Source organism: Pollicipes pollicipes, unplaced genomic scaffold, assembly GCF_011947565.3.
Source record: "Pollicipes pollicipes isolate AB1234 unplaced genomic scaffold, Ppol_2.1 Scaffold_6686;HRSCAF=7923_pilon_pilon_pilon, whole genome shotgun sequence".
Classification (NCBI taxonomy): Eukaryota; Metazoa; Arthropoda; class Thecostraca; order Pollicipedomorpha; family Pollicipedidae; genus Pollicipes; species Pollicipes pollicipes.
The window spans coordinates 5,267,609-5,285,869 of record NW_023596921.1 but is presented as its reverse complement, the minus strand read 5'-3'; the positions used below and the strand labels follow the sequence as shown (position 1 = coordinate 5,285,869).

Below are 18,261 nucleotides of genomic sequence, written 5' to 3'. Positions count from 1 at the left end.
GACAGTAAATGCCCCCCCCCCCCAGAAGAGATCGTCGGGGATGACTCATTTATTATTCAGGACACGTTTTTCTTATGCATATATATATATATATATATATATATATATATATATATATATATACACATATATATATACACACATATATATATATATATACATATATATATATATATACATATATATAAACCGCACATTTTTACCTTCTATAACTGGGATATTGGTCAGACGCTACCGCCAGATCAATTCTGCCTTAAATTCGTAGCAAATAAACTGACAAAATTACTCGTTAAATGCCTGCATGAAACAAATCACCTACGTTTTTCATTTCATAATAGTCCGGTGGACTCTTTTTAAACCGACAGAAGTAGGGAACTTTGTGATAATTTGTATCGGGGTTGTACAGAAATCGCATGGATTACGCGAATGTAAAGTGAAGATCAAAATTGGTCAACAATTAGTTTCAACATGGCCAGGCCATGTTTGCCTGGATATCTTCAACATTCAGTGATATCTTGTTGTAAATTTGATCTGAAGCCCTTGAATGAGTGGATTTCTAGGATCAGCGCTCACGCTAAACAGTGCTTGTGTGAACCCTGGACCCCACCATCCGATCGCGCAATTCCAGGCAACGGCAGAATTCAGTCATGTTAGGCACTGTGGGCCGCTATGATGCGGGAGCCCGGCCGATGTCAATCGCTAGCCTGGCTCTGTCCCTGCCTGGGAAATAGGCTCCCAGAGCTCGGACCAACACGGAGCTGACTGTTAGTTGTTCGTGATCTCTGACCGAAACAGAAGGACGCTCTGTCTCAGGTGTCCCTATCGGTGCAAGAGATCATCTTACTGACATTTGAGATCACGGCCCTATGATGGACGGAGGTCCTTAATGTGACCTGCAGCCAGCCCTCTGGATCCTTCAGTCTTCTTATCGAGCTCTTCATCTTTGGTCTCGGGACTCCTTTTCGGCCCCCTCAAACATTGCTCCGACTCGGAGCCAATCGCTGCCACAAGACCCCTGTCCGTCACTGTGGCCCCTAACCGACACAGGAGCTCATCATGTGTTAGGGACCCCGAACATTGCAAGCCGCGTACCCCGGTCTCGTTTCTGCTTCGGAATTGGGTCTCAAGGGCTCAGATGGACATAGAGCCGGCTGCTCGGTGCTCGTGGTCTCTGGACGACTTGGACATCCGCATGATGTCAGGGGCTCCTAAAACGGTGCCAGAGGACCTCTGACCAATATTTCTATAATATTTCCGGTCACGACTATACCGGCCGCGATTCTTTATGTGATCTACAGCTATTCATTCGGGCCCTTATGCGCTCCATCCGGGCCTTTGATAGTCGGTTTCGCTGGGTCGCCCGGGCCCCTCTTCGGGCCTCATCAAACACTTCCCTTGGTCGGCTCAAGGCTGTTGCGAGCACAGGGCTCTCTGTTGGGCTCTGTGGGCCCCTGACAGATACAAGGCCCCCAACCAGCATAAGGCACTGGCCCCCGCTTTATAGCTGATTGGGAAGTGGGTCCTCGGGCCCATACCGACACAGAGCCGGGTATGTGGTACGGTGGTACCTGACCGAAATTTAGGCCCATATCGACTCAGGGGGTCCTCTATCGGCGCAAATGGCCCTCTGACCGTTATTTGGGGATCCGTCTTCGCAGGTCTGGGTCGCTGCATAAGATTCCGACCAGCTCTTTATGCCCTTAGGCCCTCCAACCTTCTTAGACCCTCTTGATCGCCGGCCGGGTGGACCCTCTAGGCTCTTCGGACCTCCTCGAGGACTGCCTCAGGCCGACTCGGGGACCCTTGACAACATAGGGCCCCTGTTAGGCGCTGTGGGGCCGAGGAATGTATATCGCTGGTTCCGGCTCTGTCCCTTCTTGGGAAATGGCACTTAGGCCAATGCCTCCACGGAGCCGACCGTGCTTTACTGATGGCATCTGACCGAAATAACGGCCCTTATCGACTCAGTGACCCCTGATCAGCAGTGCAGGGCCCTCTGGCTGGCATTTGGGTACCTGACCCTGCTGGCCGGAGCCCCTGAATAAGACCTCTGGCTGGAATTTTGGGCCCTTCGGGCCTTCAAAGCGTGCCCTAATCGTAGATTCCGAGGAGCCCCAAAGGGGCGCACGTGTTCTCTGTGCCCCCCCCCCCCCCCCCCAGCCCCGCCGGCCTGCGCCACCGGACGGATCTTGTATCTTGACCTCTTAGGCTAAATCTCGCATCTTAGCAAATGGCCTCTTACTGATCCAAGAAGTGTCTTCATACGCACCTATATTTCACGTCGTTAAGCTGAGTCACCAGCCGCAGCATCTGTAAAGAACGGCCGCCGGCCTGTGTGCCTATGGCTAATCGGCATAACAGGAGCAACTAAGACGAGAAAAACACGAAACGTTAGTAAGAGTATTGTGCAGCGTTTTGCACCGAATACAGATTCCGATGTCTTCTATCATGTGCAAGAGCCACCATCAAGAACAAGCGGACGAATGGGCGTACAAGCCCAGCGGGCTGGGCGCATTTTGATCGTGCACAGACGATTGGTGTCTACTATCCAAAACAAAACCGACGTGATATGCTAACAGAAAATATTCCGACATTTCTCTTTCGGCTCCATTTTGCAATAAATGAACTGGTCGCGTTTTCTTATGGCTTGATACAAGGGCACAATCCATGCTTATTTAGTAATGTTGATCGGTCGTGTAGTTGTACCTAGTAGTTTACACACCGAACTGAGACGAGACATCGGACAAAGCCATTCGTTCTCGGTCTTCTAGGATCTAACTTCAGCTTAAACAACACATCTGGGACACGCAGGAAGCACGCAGCATTGCCAGGCGGTCGACAGGGGGCGCGACAAACGTAAGCAGCCCCAATATCATTACGTTTCAAGTCAAGTCGCACTTAGTCTCGAAGCTCAATGTAGTCCGCGTGCTGAACGTGGAGGGTAAAGCTGGGCGGGTCCACTGCAACTGTAGATTACAAGCTGGCTCACACACTCGGGATTAAAAACTGCAATTTGAGGTCTGTATGCGAAATACCATTCCCCTAAACGATAGCAACGGAGTGCAAGTGGTGACAAGTCAGTTAATTATCACCAGTCATAAACTTTGAGGGGAAGTGGAAAACACTACGAAGGATCATTTGGCCACGAAAACTCAATCCCGTCTATGTAAAGCTCGAGCATATAAAGTGAGTGTGTAGAGTCGACTATGTAAAGTGACCATCCCTTTGTGATCCAATACGACACCAAAATCAAAGTGTCTTGGTAAACCACCTTTACCACCATACCACATCTCGTCACCGTACCACAATACCACCTTTACCACATCTCGTCACCGTACCGCAATACCACGCATGTTCTGACGACTTCCGCGTACGACAACCACGGCATTGTCCCGACCGGTCCAACACCCTGCGCTGAGACTGAGACGTCCGCTCTGACGCATCGTGCCCTCCCTGGCCGGAGTTTGCGCCGCTCCGCCACCGCCCCAGACAACGGCAGGTCAGCTGGGCCGGGCCCGTCATCGCCCGGTCGGGCCCAGGCCCGGCCACTGCACGCTCGGCGCCGGCGTCGTCAAGACCGTGCGCGGCCGTCTCGTCAGCGGCGATGTTGACGGCGGGATGTTTACAGCTGGCTCACGCGGCGACGGGCGGCGGCACAGGCGCCCGTCGCGGCCCGTGCATAGCGGCACGGCTGCGCCCCGCCGTCTGTCGCACGGCCCGCTGCCGCCCGGCCCCAAACCGGCCGACATCCGCTCTCAGCGCAAATAAACCCGGCCCCGCCCGGTGACTCCGCGGCCGACGCGGCCGCCGGCGGAGGCAGCACAGCTGCGAGTGGTCGGCCAGCGGCGCGAGCAGCTCGGCTGCCGAGTGACCGGCGAGCGTTGCGGCTCTCTCGGTGCGATTTACTTCTTCTCACAAAGGACTAAACACTCAGCTCATCAGCAATCATTCCAACAGAAACGTACCGCGCACGCCGAACATCTACGGACTCGTGCTGCGAATGCCAAATGCGAATTTACACGCTTCAGTGCAGTGCGTTCTCCTGTTTCTGCCGTTTGCTAAAGCCGCCTCCAGCCTAATTAACCGTAATCCTATGAACCTCCGCGCACACTGTGGCCCCAGATCCTGCGACGTCATGCCACACAGACGTCATGCCACATCGAGCCTCGTCAACGCTTGATGCGGCATGACATCCGGATGATGATGGCGGCATGGTGGTGGCGTGACACGGGGATGGTCCTCCCGAGTCGGCGAGACCGCGGACCTCCTCGGCTTGGCTCCGTAGTCAACGCCGGGCGGGCGGCGTTCGAATCGGAGCGCGCGCTGCCACCGGCGCCGTGCCCGCCCAGAGGCACCTCGGCCGAGCGGCGTGGCGCGGGCGGCCGGGCCCGCGGAGCCGCCCCGGCGCCAGCCCCGCGCCACGCCACCGACGCCAGCTGACCGGGGCCTAATGGCCCGCGGCGCCCGACTGACCGCGGCCAACGCCAGCCAGCTGTCGTCGCCGGGCAGCACGACCACCGCTCAAGCCGACGTCAGCAAAGGGCATGAATGTCAGGGACCCTCCGGCGCGAAAACAAAATAAAGCGCTGTTCGCTTGCCGTCCACCTGCCACTGGAAACGCCGCGCATTCGAAGATGATACGCTCGCACCAGAGGTGTTGTTGACGTAAGAAAAACAATGCCCAGCCTGCATCCGACAGTGCCAATACGAAACAGGCGTGGCCCATGGGATCAGACGGGGAGCATCTTCCGGCCATGTTCACTCTGCGATCATACGCTTGATGCAACCTATAATGGGCGTTCGTGCTGCATTCCCAGAAAACCGCTTCTGCGAAAATTCATCATGTCCGGCTCTTGCGGTCACCAACAGCGACGAACAGATAGTGGTTCTGTCTGGGTGAAGTCATCACACAGGACATTTGCATCATCTTTAAGCTCTAACACTGAATTGGGACAGCCCCAACACTGCATGAAGTCATGCACGCGAAACAAAAACAGCAGCAGCTTGCTGCCTCCTGGGGTGCCACCCACACGTCTTCTAAGTCACTTGATCCCTGCTTACCTCAGTACTGAGGACACCTCTACCGCCACCCCCCAACGACGTTCTGACGACGCGGCAGCGCACCGCTCGCCGTCCAGCGGCGGCTGGCCGGCCTCGCCGCCCCGCGCCAGCCCTCCGCAGCGGCAGCCTTGCCCTGGCCGGCTGCCGGCCGGACCGGTCCCCCGCCAGGCTCCGCCGGTCGTCGCGTGTCCGACCGGTCACGAGCCGGCGGCCCCCGCCGCGGCCGCCGCCCGTTTGGAAGGTCGGGGCGGCGCCGACACCAGTTCGCCGCCGCCCGAGGTGGCGCCCGGCGTCGGCCCGCGCCGGGTGGTAACAGTGCACCAGGCGCCCCGGTGCACAGCGCTGTGTGGTAACAGTGCACCAGGCGCCCCGGTGCACGGCGCTGTGTGGTAACAGTGCACCAGGCGCCCGAGTGCACGGCGCTGTGTGGTAACAGTGCACCAGGCGCCCGAGTGCACGGCGCTGTGTGGTAACAGTGCACTAGGCGCCCGAGTGCACGGCGTTGTGTGGTAACAGTGCACCAGGCGCCCGAGTGCACGGCGCTGTGTGGTAACAGTGCACTAGGCGCCCGAGTGCACGGCGCTGTGTGGCAACAGCGCACCAGGCGCCCCGGTGCACGGCGCTGCGTGGTAACAGTGCACCAGGCGCCCGAGTGCACGGCGCTGTGTGGTAACAGTGCACCAGACGCCCCGGTGCACGGCGCTGTGCCCGCTCGCGAGTGCTAGCCTTCGCGATCGAAGTGGGTATCATGTAACTCCCGACACACGGGTGACCATGGGGAGGTGTGGGGACAGCATGCTTATTATTCTTTTTTAGTACGAACTTTGGCCCCAATATCCCATCACAGAAGCTATCCCCCCATATCCCAACCATGCCTTAAGGCGGAGCGCCACCGCGTCAGTCTCTTCTCTCACAAGACCCATGGTATCCGCAACATGTACCCCGGCTTTGCACGTGACCCATATCAATGCTGATTCGTGTACACTGCGGCGCACATCTGTCCTCATCTCTGACCGCCTCGGCGCTGGTATTGGCAACCCATGCACCGACACGGACATCGCGGCGTTCCATCGCGAGGCAGGCGCGCCCCGCTCCAAAACCTCACGAACAAAATGCCAGCGCTCCAACACACATCTTGATTTATTTCCCAAAATAAACAAGCACGGACGTGCCGGAGGCCAGAGGACCCGGCGGAATGTACGGTGACGACTGTGACCGAGCTGAGGTCGGGAGTGGGGGGGGGCGACTCGGACGGTGAGGTCAGGACTGTCATGGGTGAGCTCGGCACGACTGGGAAACAACGGCGGACAACATCACCGGGACGGGACGGGGCCGCTCGAGGAGGGACGGAGCCGGACTGCACGGACAGGAGAGAACGGGAACGACCGGGGCGCGGGGCGGAGCGAGGCAGCGGGACGGGTGACGAGGATTCCTGGTGCGTTCTCGGCCGTCACGGGGGAGACATGTCATGTACAAAACAGTGAGGCACTGGGTGCATATGTGGATTGTCTGCGGTCCTGACAGCGCCGTACACACCCCGTCAACAGAGGTGACATCTGGAGGCCCGGCCGGTGCCGACAGCGGGGCGCCGGCACCGGCCGTCACCAGCTGTGTTTGTGTTCAGTGCCGAGACCCTGGTCTGATCGGAAGGGGAGCAGGATGGTCCCAGGCATTTGGGGAAACCCGGACAAGGGAGCGGTAGCCAAGGTGCGCAGCCGGCCGGCAGGGACCGGTTCTCGGCAGCGGCAGGGTGGAGAGAGCCGGAAGACTCAGGTACAGTCTGGCGTGTGACCGACACCCGCCTGCTCCGGACAGGCGCAGGCGCCAGGTACATGGGTACGCAGCGCATGCCGCGGCAGCAGTAGACGCGTCGGTCACAGAGCGGCGACAGAGGTGCGCTAGTTTGGCACGAGGGGACTGGTCAGGCTGAGCGTGTGACAGGACAGCGGCGTGCGGTCGGGCGGCGGGCGCGTGGCTGGGCCGGGACTACACGCGGGCACATCACAACTTCATTCAAACACCAACATCGAGTGCTGGAGAAATCACCAATGCAACAGGTGCTGATCCACTCAGACGGCGCGGCCGGCCAGCTTCACAGCGACACACGTGTCTCGCGACAGCCAACCACGCGTGGAGCGGGCCCCTGTCTGCGCCGAAACAAGCTCGCACCGCCAATCCGTCGCGCGGCACGCGAGCTAATCACAAAAATAACATAGTCGATCATCAATAAGGCGTGCCCTCGGTGCACCGATAAAGCACTCCGCTATCACGCCAACAACGTAGCTTCTTAGCATCGAGCGAATAAATAGTGCAGGATGGCGTTCGTCAACGCGCTGGGCCAACCAGTACAAAACAAGTATCAAAACGATCTACAATCAAGCAAATGACCCCGGATTCGGCGACCGCCTCGATCTACGCATAACAACCGATATGAAAGCAGACTAATGATTGCCGGCGTCACACCCGCAGTCCGGACTACAAAGGCACTAACATAACGCATACAACAGCGTACGTAACACAGTGAAATGCCAGAAACGACTGACGAAGTACACGGCGCTGGGGGAATGTGTGTCCGAAAAGCCAGCGGCATCGTGAGACAGAACACACCGACTGAAGGAGGCGGGGCTGCAGCGGCGCCACGTGACGAAGGTGACAATAACAGACAGACCCGCGCAGGGGGAGCCCGAGTCCGGCGACCGGTCACCTGCTGGCCTCCGGGTCACCAAAGGCACAGTCTCGGCCACCCTCCAGGTCACTGAAGGCACAGTCTCGGCGCCGTCCTCCAGGCCCACGAAGGCACTTGCGCTGTCGGCGGCGCCGCCGGTATCACAGAGGCGGGCGGCAGCGGCGGGCGGCGGCGCGGCTCACGCCACCGTCGGCATACCGTTCTGCTCCAGCCGCTCGGCGGCGCCGCTGTACTCGCTCGTCCTGCCGGCGGCGCGGGCGTGTCACACGAGCGGCACGCGCCGACAGGCCACCCGCACCACTCGGCCGGCGGTGACGGCGATGGGCGAAGCGCTACGGTTGCCGATGGACGAGAAGGCAACAGTCGGCATTTGTCGACCACAGTTCTCCCAACATGGACGGGCAGGCCACGTCTCTCTTATATTCGGCAAAACTTCGGCACGCGACGAAATTTAATCATCATTACCGCACACATCAGGGAACAGCGGCCTTGTCGAGCCACCCTGCGCCAGTCAGGGTCCGTGTGGACATCGCGATCGGTTATGACGGGCCACAGAGCCTATGGCTTATATTACATCCTCCTTCTCTTAGACCTCGACTTGCCAAGAGTTTGACGGAATGTAACCTGTTCCTGACGTTAAAAAAATGGTGCCGAAGCTATTGTCGATTTCCTTCTGAGTTTCATGGTCATTTTTGCACGGAACCTTGATAATTGGGAAAAGTTGAGTACATCTATTAACACACGATTGACCTTGCAGATAGCGGGCACAGTTAAGTTAACGCCAATGGAACTTTATCATGTCGATCCACGCTCCTCCGATCCACCTTATCACTGGCTTACCATGCACCGCTGTTACGGAACACAGGGCGACGGGTCCACACATTCTCTCTTGAAAATGCTACATCAGCAGACGTCTGCAGGCCGTCACGACGGCACCTCTCTCTCCGCGCATGCGTGTCTTTCAATGACCAATCATTTCGCGTCATTCCACGATGCGTGCCTCGAAAACAGGCACGACCAGCACGCCTAGCACCAGGGGTCAGTCGCGAGGCTCCAGGTCACGGCGCGTCCCTTCGCCGCGTCAGCAGGGGCGCCGCCGGCCCCCGGCGCATGGATAGCTACCTGACGACCGACACGGACGAGAGGGAAGTGCTGCTCGACCAGGGCGCCGAGCGTAGCTCGGCCATCTGGTGGCTCTCCTCGGCGCGACGGCGGCGCAGACTGGCGCGCACCACCGCAGACGGGCGCAGCGTTTGCTGCAGTGAGCGCGTCACCAGCCTGTCGGCACGGACCGAGGGGTGAGGGCGACCCAGCGTTTGCTGCAGTGACCGTGTCACCAGCACGGACCGAGACCGGGACTGACATGCCGTCGCTGAGACACATACCTGACAAAGAACACCACTTAGCACACACAGCCCGCATTCCTACCAGACAGTATTTGATACACGGCACCGACCCAAACAAGATCACAGCGTAAGAGCGTACGTTACGCAACAGATCGTGCTTAAGCCCTGCTACCCGCTGTCAATCGCCGCCGCCACGCATCACAGCGCGGACGGTGTCGTCCGCACTGGTGACGAGGTCGTTTCGCCGCTGCCTCGGCAGGGGGAGCCACAGCCACGGTAGGGGGAGCCGCGGGTAGGGGGAGCCGCAGCCTCGGTAGGGGGAAGCCACAGGTAGGGGAGCCGCAGCCTCGGTAGGGGGAGCCGCAGCCTCGGTAGGGGGAGCCGCAGCCTCGGTAGGGAGAGCCGCAGGTAGGGGGGGCCGCAGCCTCGGTAGGGGGAGCCGCAGCCTCCCGAGCCGCGGCAGTCGAGCCGGCCGGCCTGACGGGGCCGCTTCGCCGCTGCCTCGGTAGGGGGAGCCGCAGCCTCCCGAGCCGCGGCAGTCGCGCCGACCAGCCGAATTCGTTATCCCCATTTGGTGCGGGTCGGGAATGAGATGCGGCGCGCCCGGCCGGGCGAGACGGACCGGACGCGGCTGGGTGCGGCCCGCCGCTGACTCAGAGGTCAGGCGCGCCGGACAGACGCGCCGGCGCCGGCCGCGGGTCAGCGCGGCCACGACCACAGGACCGCCGGCCGCCGGACGGACTCAGTGACGACGACCAGGGGGGCAGCGATGACGCGGACAGGTGCAGTGGCGATGGAGAGTGGTTCGGTCGTGCTGGGCACGGGTCCAGTGTGACAGGCACGGGTCTAGACGTGCCGGCAACAGGCGCAGTAGTGACGGAACATACTCAGCGGCGACGGGACATGCCCAGCAGTGATGGGGGCGGGTCCAGGGGCGACGGGAACATGTCTCATGGTACCAGGGTGACCTCCGGAGGTGGACGGTAACTGTCCCGAGTGATGAGGAAAATACCTCAAGACGGCGCACCATGCCCGGGAGGAGGCTCAGACCCCAGAGGACCGCGCGCGGCGCTCGCTCCAGACGCCTCGGCTCCAGCCGGCGGCCGGCTCGCCGACACAGCACGCCTGTTGCCGCCCACTGCCAAGAGGCGATGGTATGCGCGAGCCGCGCTATCACAACAGCCGTCAACGGGCTCGAGCCGCGATCTGTTATGGCCACGCCGAAGCTGCACATAACCGGAATCCCTCGCGGAACGTCACCTGGCAGGTAGCGGGGGGGGGGGGGGGGAGGGGCGCTGCGATCCCGGACCAGCTGGAGCAGCCATGCCCACTCTGGCCGAGACAATGCGCAGACCCCTGAGGTTCCGCACGTTCAACCGCGCAGGACGGTTGTGGGAGTATTCACAGGTGCTGCATTTGCACACGGATAACCCTGATTCGAGACTGCGACTGCTGGCGCGCATGCCGCTGGCAGTGTGGACGGCCAGTCGTCTCACTGGCCACCAGCTCCCCGCGCTGCCAGGTCTCTCAAGCCCGTCGGTCACGGTCGCCTGCCGCGCCTGCGAGCCGTGCTTCCCGAGGTGACCCGACCCGCCAGCGGCGCCGGCGACTGACCGAGGCAGGCAGGCGGCGACGGCGGCCAGCGTGGCGACCAGGTACATGGTGGGGGTGCTCATGGCCATTTGCATCACCCAGGAGGAACCGGCCAGGCTGGGAAACGCCCAGCACACCGCGTTGTAGACGAGCGCGAACACGAAGAAAGAAACCAGCGACAGCACGATGCTGGCCGCGTGGATCCACGTCTGGAACGGAGGGCGCTGTTGTCAGCCACCAGTCGGTCCGACGGCTCAGACGGGACCGGCGGCGACCGGTGATGAGACACCGGGAGACCAGAGGCCGCACAGCACCACACACAGTCTCTGACCGGTGACGAGACACCGGGAGACCAGAGGCCGCACAGCACCACACACAGTATCTGACAGGTGGCGAGACACTGGGGGACCAGAGGCCGCACAAACCACACAGTCTCTGACCGGTGACGGGACGCCGGGAGACCAGAGGCCGCACAGCACCACACACAGTCTCTGACCGCTGGCGAGACGCTGGGGGACCGGAGGCCGCACAGCACCACACACAGTCTCTGACCGGTGGCGAGACGCTGGGGGACCGGAGGCCGCACAGCACCACACACAGTCTCTGACCGGTGACAAGACACCGGGAGACCAGGGAAGCACAGCACCACACACAGTCTCTGACCCATGACGAGACACCGGGAGACCAGAGGCCGCACAGCACCACACACAGTATCTGACAGGTGGCGAGACACTGGGGGACCAGAGGTCGCACAACACCGCGCACCGTCTCTAATCGGTGGCGAGACACTGGGGGACCAGCCGCACAACACCACGCACACAGTCTCTGACAAGCTCCCCACAAGTCTGGATTTCGGCTGCCGGTTATGCAGTGTGTGGCGAGACGTCCCGCGGCGGCAGCGGCGGCAGACGACACCACGCGGGCGGGTGTTCAGAGTTACCAGTGCGCGGACGGCACTCAGCAGCCGGCGCCGGCGGCGCCCCGGCCCCGGCCCCGTCTCGCCGCGCCACCTGTCGGCGTCGCGGCGAGGCGGGTGCCGGAGCCGACACCCGGCCGGCGCCGGCGCCACCCCGGCGGCCACTTACCCATGACTTGATCTCGATAGAGGCGTGCGCCAGCATGGTGACGAGGCAGATGACCACCACGGTGGTGCCAAATTCCCAGATGTCGACGCTCGAGTCGTGGTACGCCTGTGGACGGCGGCCCGGCCCGGCGTCAGCAGCGCAGGCGCGCGCGCGCGCTCGCGAGCCGCGCCGACACCGCGCCGGCGGCGAGGGGCGTGACGCTGACCGCGGAACGCCACCAGCTGCGCCGCACGCTGTCACTGGGATCCGCAGACCGCCAGAACACAGCAGGCCACCGGGCCGCGGTAAAATAGACCCAGAAATCGCCGGCCACGCTCGTTTCTCGTCCCCGAAAGCCGGGCGTGGAAGCCAGCTTACGTACAAATGCAGCGCGCTTAATCAAAAGACGAATGCACCCAAACAAAAAATGAGCAACGGCATGAGGACTAGGCAAGGCCACACCTGATCGTTTCAGCAGCGCACGCACATATCGCGGGTAATCCATTAAGAACTTCCTCAGTGCAGTACCCCGCTTTCAGCTGACAACATTCGGAGAGCGCGCACTATCTGACAGCACATCAGCTGTAGGCGCCGACACACATCACCCTCCACCCCAGCCTCCGGGCTCCATTCGGTGGGCCCACTCACATGCACGGCGAAGAAGAAGATGATGACGCTCTGATACAGAGCGTCGGCCATGTTGACCCAGAACGAGTGCGGCCGGTACACCTGCGAGAGCCGGCCCTGGTTGTAGAGGTGCGGCTGGGCCATCAGCAGCTCGGCCGGACAGTCCTGGTCGTAGATGCCTGCGGTCGGGCGCCGCACGGTCAGCGCCGGTCCCACCAGTGGGACGCCGTAGACACACGCCGGCCAGGGTCAACGCGTGGTTCACCTGCCTCTTGCTGGCATGATCTCTGTCTGCTGAGCCCATGGCAGGTCTGCTTAGCGAGGCGGTGGTACTGGCTCTGGTGGTCAGCATACGCGGACGCCACACGTTGATTTTACAATGCAGTGGCTTTGCAACTGGTTGTTGTCATTGAGGCTTTACGGCGCACTCAGCTGTTGAGGCTCTAGGGCATCGCCTTTCTCTCACCCTGGCAGGAAGGGCGGGCATCGCGGGGAATCAAGCCCGGTCATACCCCTCATTCCCCAGACGCGCAGCGGTTAATGCAGATGCATGACTAGGCGGGATCAATGCAGTATAGGGTATTTTCGAGCAGCATCGTGCTTCCTCAATTACCCGACTCAGTAAAAAGCACAACGCCAGACCACAGCGGCGTGTCCTTGGGAGGCAGGAGGCAGACGAACCTAAGCAGACAATTTGACACTCACCCATGGCGAAAGGCGGCAAAGAGGTGAACATGAGGTTGAAGAGGGACAGGTAGATCTGGTCCACCATCACGGCGCCGGAGAAACCGCAGTACAGCTGGTACCAAAAGATGACGAAGACGAATGTCTGTAAATGAGTCATGGTATCAGAATCAGCACCTCCAGCCTTGCTGACACACTAACATGATGGAACATGGCACGAGCGAATACAAAGCACAAAGCTGGCAGTGCACATTTAGCGACAAACCTCGTGTTCTGAATATCCCAAAGAAGAACCGAACTCCGACATATAACAGTGGGCGTTCTTTCTATGAAGGCCAATTCAGTCTTACCTACGATCGTCATAGATCTCTTTGTAAGTTCATGCCGCTGCGCGTCGTCCGACCATTTCCAGCACCCACACCCCCACCCACACCAGCGCACCCACACCCCCACCCCCACTCACAAACTCAAGCCCGCGTCCACGCCCACGCAGTCGCGCTGGCCGTCGGGCGGCGACTCACGGCGTTCTTGTAGAGGAAGTAGAGCACCATGCGCGCCAGGCGGTCGTAGCACCAGTGGCCGTGCACCAGCAGCAGCCGCTGCAGGTACCGGAACCGGGCCAGCGCGAAGTCGGAGGCCATGACGGCCTGCGTGCCCTCCTGGCCGGAGATGCCCACGCCCACGTCAGCCGTCTGGATCATGGACACGTCGTTGGCGCCGTCACCTGGCGGGGGTGGGACGGGGCCGGCGTCAGCGATGGCGCCTACTGACTGCGGCCGCCGCTGTCGCCGTCTGCCGGCAGACTGCTGTCCTGTGCACGCAGAAATGTGTCAAGGGTGGCAATGAGTCAGGCATTTTACATTTCAAACCGATCGTTCGGCAATGGCCTACGATGACCTCACAGCGCTTACCTCACGCGGACGCATACTGGCTATGCCTCACACCTTTCCATCACGTAAACCGATCACTTAGCAATGAGCCGTGGTCACCCAACAACTAATGATGATGATTTGGGCTGTGGGGCGCGCCGACCACGACAGTTATGTGGCGCCCATCGACCCAACAGTTGACCTGCCTTCTCCCTTTCAACACCTTCGGAGTGCGTATGAGTCCGTGACTGTCAGATGACGATCAGACAGTAAACGCTTGGCAACACAAGCTAGCTGATTTTGTCCTTACATCCCTGTATCTCAAAGCCCGGCAGTCACAGCATCACGTATCCCCGACGCCTGTATCGGCTGCGCCCTGGGCGACACACAGCAAGGTCGCCACCAGCTGCCGCCACTGCTGCCGCCCGGCCCGCCGCACCACGGCCGCCACTGCTGCCGCCCGGCCTGCCGCCCCACGGCCGCCACTGCTACCGCCTGGCTCGCCACTGCTGCCGCCCGGCCCGCCACCCCACGGCCGCCACTTCCACCAGCCACCGGCCCGGCCCGCCCCACGGCCGGCCTACTGCCTGCAGCCCTGCACGCCGCCCCACGGCCGCCGCAGCTGCCGCCCGGCCCGCCGTCCCGCAGCCGCCACTGTTGCCGCCCGGCCCGCCGCCCCACGGCCGCCACTGCTGCCGCCCGGCCCGCCTGTCCCCGCAGCCGTAGCCACCCACCGACGGCCATGGTGAGGGCGCCCAGCTGGTTCTTGACGATGCGCACGATGTAGGCCTTCTGCAGGGGCGTAGTGCGACAGCAGAGCACCGCCGAGCAGTAGCCGGTTAGCCGCAGGAACGGCACCTGCAGCTGTGAGCGCGCGTCCAGGAAGTAGCTGCGGAACGGACGGGCTGTCAGCGTTCGGGAGGGAGCGCGAGACGCCCAGCGACGCCAGGACCCATAGCAGAGACCACAGCCGCCGCCGATAACGCGGGGCCCCGGCATAGCTCACCGGGAGATATCCATATGGAAACCTTAGCAGACCACTGAATAACGCCCATACGGCATTATTCTTGGCGGAGAAATCAGGAAACGATTGGTAGCGCGGAGAGACGTCCAAAAGACGGACGTCCTCGCCACACACGTGCCGAACCCATCAGGGAGATACCTCAGCAGATCGCGCGGCGCTGCCCACTAGACGGCACACCGTGTGCTTACGCATGTGCCTTAGAACGTTTGGGCGTCACACAGTCTCCAGCCGCCAAAGCATGAACCCACGCGCCATCCTGCCACTGTATTAATTACGGCGATTATCGCGGTACGGCAAAAACACTGGCCTCATGGGCAGCCGTCGAGTCGTTACTTCCACGAACACCGGGCGTTCGACTTATACGACCGATCCAAACACGCAACAAGTACGCCTGAACTGCGGAGGCCGCCACACGGAGAGGCGTGGGCGACAGGCGGCCGGCCCGTGCGAGCCAGAGCGTTTGATCGGCCACGCGGCGCCGCGGCACTCACGTGAGCGTCTTCCCGTCCACCACGAGCGCCTTCTTGCCGCTGCGCTCGGCCGTGCTGGCCGTGTCGGCCGACCACAGGCTGGCTGGCGTGGCTGGGCGTCGCTTCCAGCTGCCACCGCCGCCGCCGCCGCCCGCCGCCGACTCGGCCCCCTCGCTGTTCAGCTGGTCCAGGTAGAAGGTGACGGTCCGCTCGGCCGCATTCTTGCTCCTGCCGGCGCGGTCGGTAAAGGTCAGGCACGGCTGCTGTGGCGCCCGGGGGCGCGCCGTCACTGCAGAGCGCCTACAACTCCGGTCTCACGGGAGCCAGGCGGGCCGGCACCGACCAGCGACAGGCGAAGGAGCGATCAACATCAGCAAAGTCGGTACGGATTCCCACAGACGGAAGACTACGTACTCAACGCGAGCAAGTCCGGCCGGCGATGCCCGCGTGCGGGGCAGGCGCCCACCGGTGACGCACCTGGCGTTGATCTTGATGACCTCCATGTCCTGACTGAAGAGTCGGCAGGAGTAGGCGATGTTGATGGCCGTCTCCTGCTTGTCGCCGGTCAGCACCCAGACGACGATGCCGGCGCTGCGCAGCGCCGACAGCGTCTCCGGCACGCCATCCTGCAGCCGGTCCTCGATGCCCGTGCAGCCTGGCGCGCGCACAACGGACCGACTGTGAACGGCCGAGCCGCGCGCCGTCCCGTCGGGCTCGGGGGAAACCCCGGAGGCCCCGAGCCACACGCCCTAGGATAGACGGGGCGCCGGCATACCTGCCCAGACGGGGCAACGGCATCCCAAGCTCAGACGGCGCGCCGGCCTTCCTGCCCAGACGGGGCACCGGCATCGCAAGCCCAGAAGGCACGTGCAGAGGGAGGCAGCAACGCTAGCGACGGGAAACGTAAGTCCCTCCCAAGTTAGAACTGGGATAACATCAGAATAATTGTGATGAATTTAAGTCACTTGAATATATTAATACAAGTTCCCAAAGGTTTCCGTTAATGGAGCGCACCAAGATCATCCAAAACCCCGTCCAAACGGTCCCAAATCTAGCACGGGTTCAAGACGGTACATGTAAAACTTTCAGGGCAGCAGGTCGGGGGGCTGGAGCCCGCGCCTGGCTTCGGCGCGAGGTGGCAGCCACGCCAGCCTGGAGGGTCGGCAGGTGAGCGCGTACCGAGCAGCTCCATGCGATCCTCCATGGCGGCGTACGACTGCTGCAGCTTGCTCTCCCGCGAGTGCAGCAGAGCCTCCGCCTCACGGTGTGCCGTCAGCCAGTGCTGGTACTCCTCCTCCGTCAGACACTGGCCGGGCGAGGCAACCGCGTCAGCGAGCGCAGCTTACCCGACAGCGCTGAGAGGAGCCGGGCACAAGCCGACAGCGCTGGGAGGAGGCGGACACGAGCCGACAGCGCCGGGAGGAGACGGACACGAGCCGACAGCGCTGGGAGGAGGCGGACACGAGCCGACAGCGCTGGGAGGAGGCGGACACGAGCCGACAGCGCTGGGAGGAGGCGGACACGAGCCGACAGCGCTGGGAGGAGGCGGACACGAGCCGACAGCGCTGGGAGGAGGCGGACACGAACCGACAGCGCTGGGAAGACGCGGACACAAACTGACACCACAGGAAGGAGCCGGACACGAACCGACAGCACTGGGAGGCGGGCACAAGCCGACAGCGCTGGGAGGAGGCGGACTCGAGCCGACAGCGCTGGGAGGAGGCGGACACGAGCCGACAGCGCTGGGAGGAGGCGGACACGAACCGACAGGCCTGGGACGGATGTTGGTGCCAAACCGATAGCTCCGAGACAGGCCTTTCTGTTAAACTGACGTCAATTGGTCCCACATCACGGTTGAACCGACAGCACTTGAGCAGACGACAGTCCAAGCAGACGCTTGGGGCGAACAGCACTTGTAAACAGCACTTGGGGCAACACCGGCCCAGTCAAAAGGCAGGGCGTGAGATCACCACGGTCTTATCACCCTGATAACTAAACAATCCTATGTGCGTGAATACATGTGGCGGGCTCCGAGAAAATGACTGAACGCATAATAACTAATACCATGCAGGCAAGTAATACCATGACAATGTTTCTCGGCAAACTATCCGTGCCAGCCGATACCAGTGCCTAGTTCATATTGGAGAACTGCCAATACATGCGCGCATTTTTATGGTTCACCCAACAGCATATAAATAACCCGATATCAGCAAGCGGACAAGGCCTTGGGCTACTGATTTTCGGTATCGTGAATTCACAGTTCTTGAAATTGAATTCAGCCAGTCACGTGACCCAATTTTGTCGTCATTTGAGGACTATTTACTTCTCATCTTATGACACGCATGCGGACAGTCGCTCGTACTTACACCCGCATTATGCGTTCAGAGTTCCTGTGCTGACAGTTATCGACCTTCGATATGCCAGGAGGTAATGGTGAAACGACGTCAATCAAAGCGAACGTTGTTTGCATTGTCGATATTCATGTTATATTGAGCGTTGTCAACATGACTAATGTGTCGCTTGACAACGTCGTTCGACCAGTCCCTTCAGCATATTGAAGGTCGATACGTGTCATCATAAGAGCTCTGAACTCGTAATGCAGCTAAAGTACCAGGGACTTTCCACGTCCATGCAGTAAGATGACATTAAGCGTGAATATCCCTCAACTGATCACGACATTGGGTCGTGCGACTTCTCACCAACGCCATCCCACAGCACAGCGCGTCACGCTGGCGTCCGCATATGAGGCCAGCGTGTTAGGGTGGTCTACAACATCAAAACATGCACTAAAACCGAGGGGGCGCCCCGCACACAATGTCACGTGCAGAATAGCTGAG

General features: G+C 61.0%; 1 protein-coding gene across 1 annotated transcript in view; it reads right to left on the bottom strand.

Annotated features, from left to right (window-relative positions):
* Positions 1–6,183: 6,183 nt before the first annotated feature.
* LOC119107501 (putative phospholipid-transporting ATPase VA) overlaps positions 6,184–18,261 on the bottom strand; it is a 67,309-nt gene continuing 55,231 nt past the window's right edge. The window contains 11 exon segments of the mRNA XM_037230959.1: positions 6,184–7,989; positions 8,870–9,025; positions 10,708–10,895; positions 11,772–11,876; positions 12,399–12,556; positions 13,083–13,206; positions 13,583–13,785; positions 14,665–14,819; positions 15,446–15,652; positions 15,902–16,079; positions 16,604–16,730. Of these exon segments, the coding sequence (XP_037086854.1) occupies positions 7,926–7,989; positions 8,870–9,025; positions 10,708–10,895; positions 11,772–11,876; positions 12,399–12,556; positions 13,083–13,206; positions 13,583–13,785; positions 14,665–14,819; positions 15,446–15,652; positions 15,902–16,079; positions 16,604–16,730 (1,665 nt within the window). The 3' untranslated portion in view covers positions 6,184–7,925.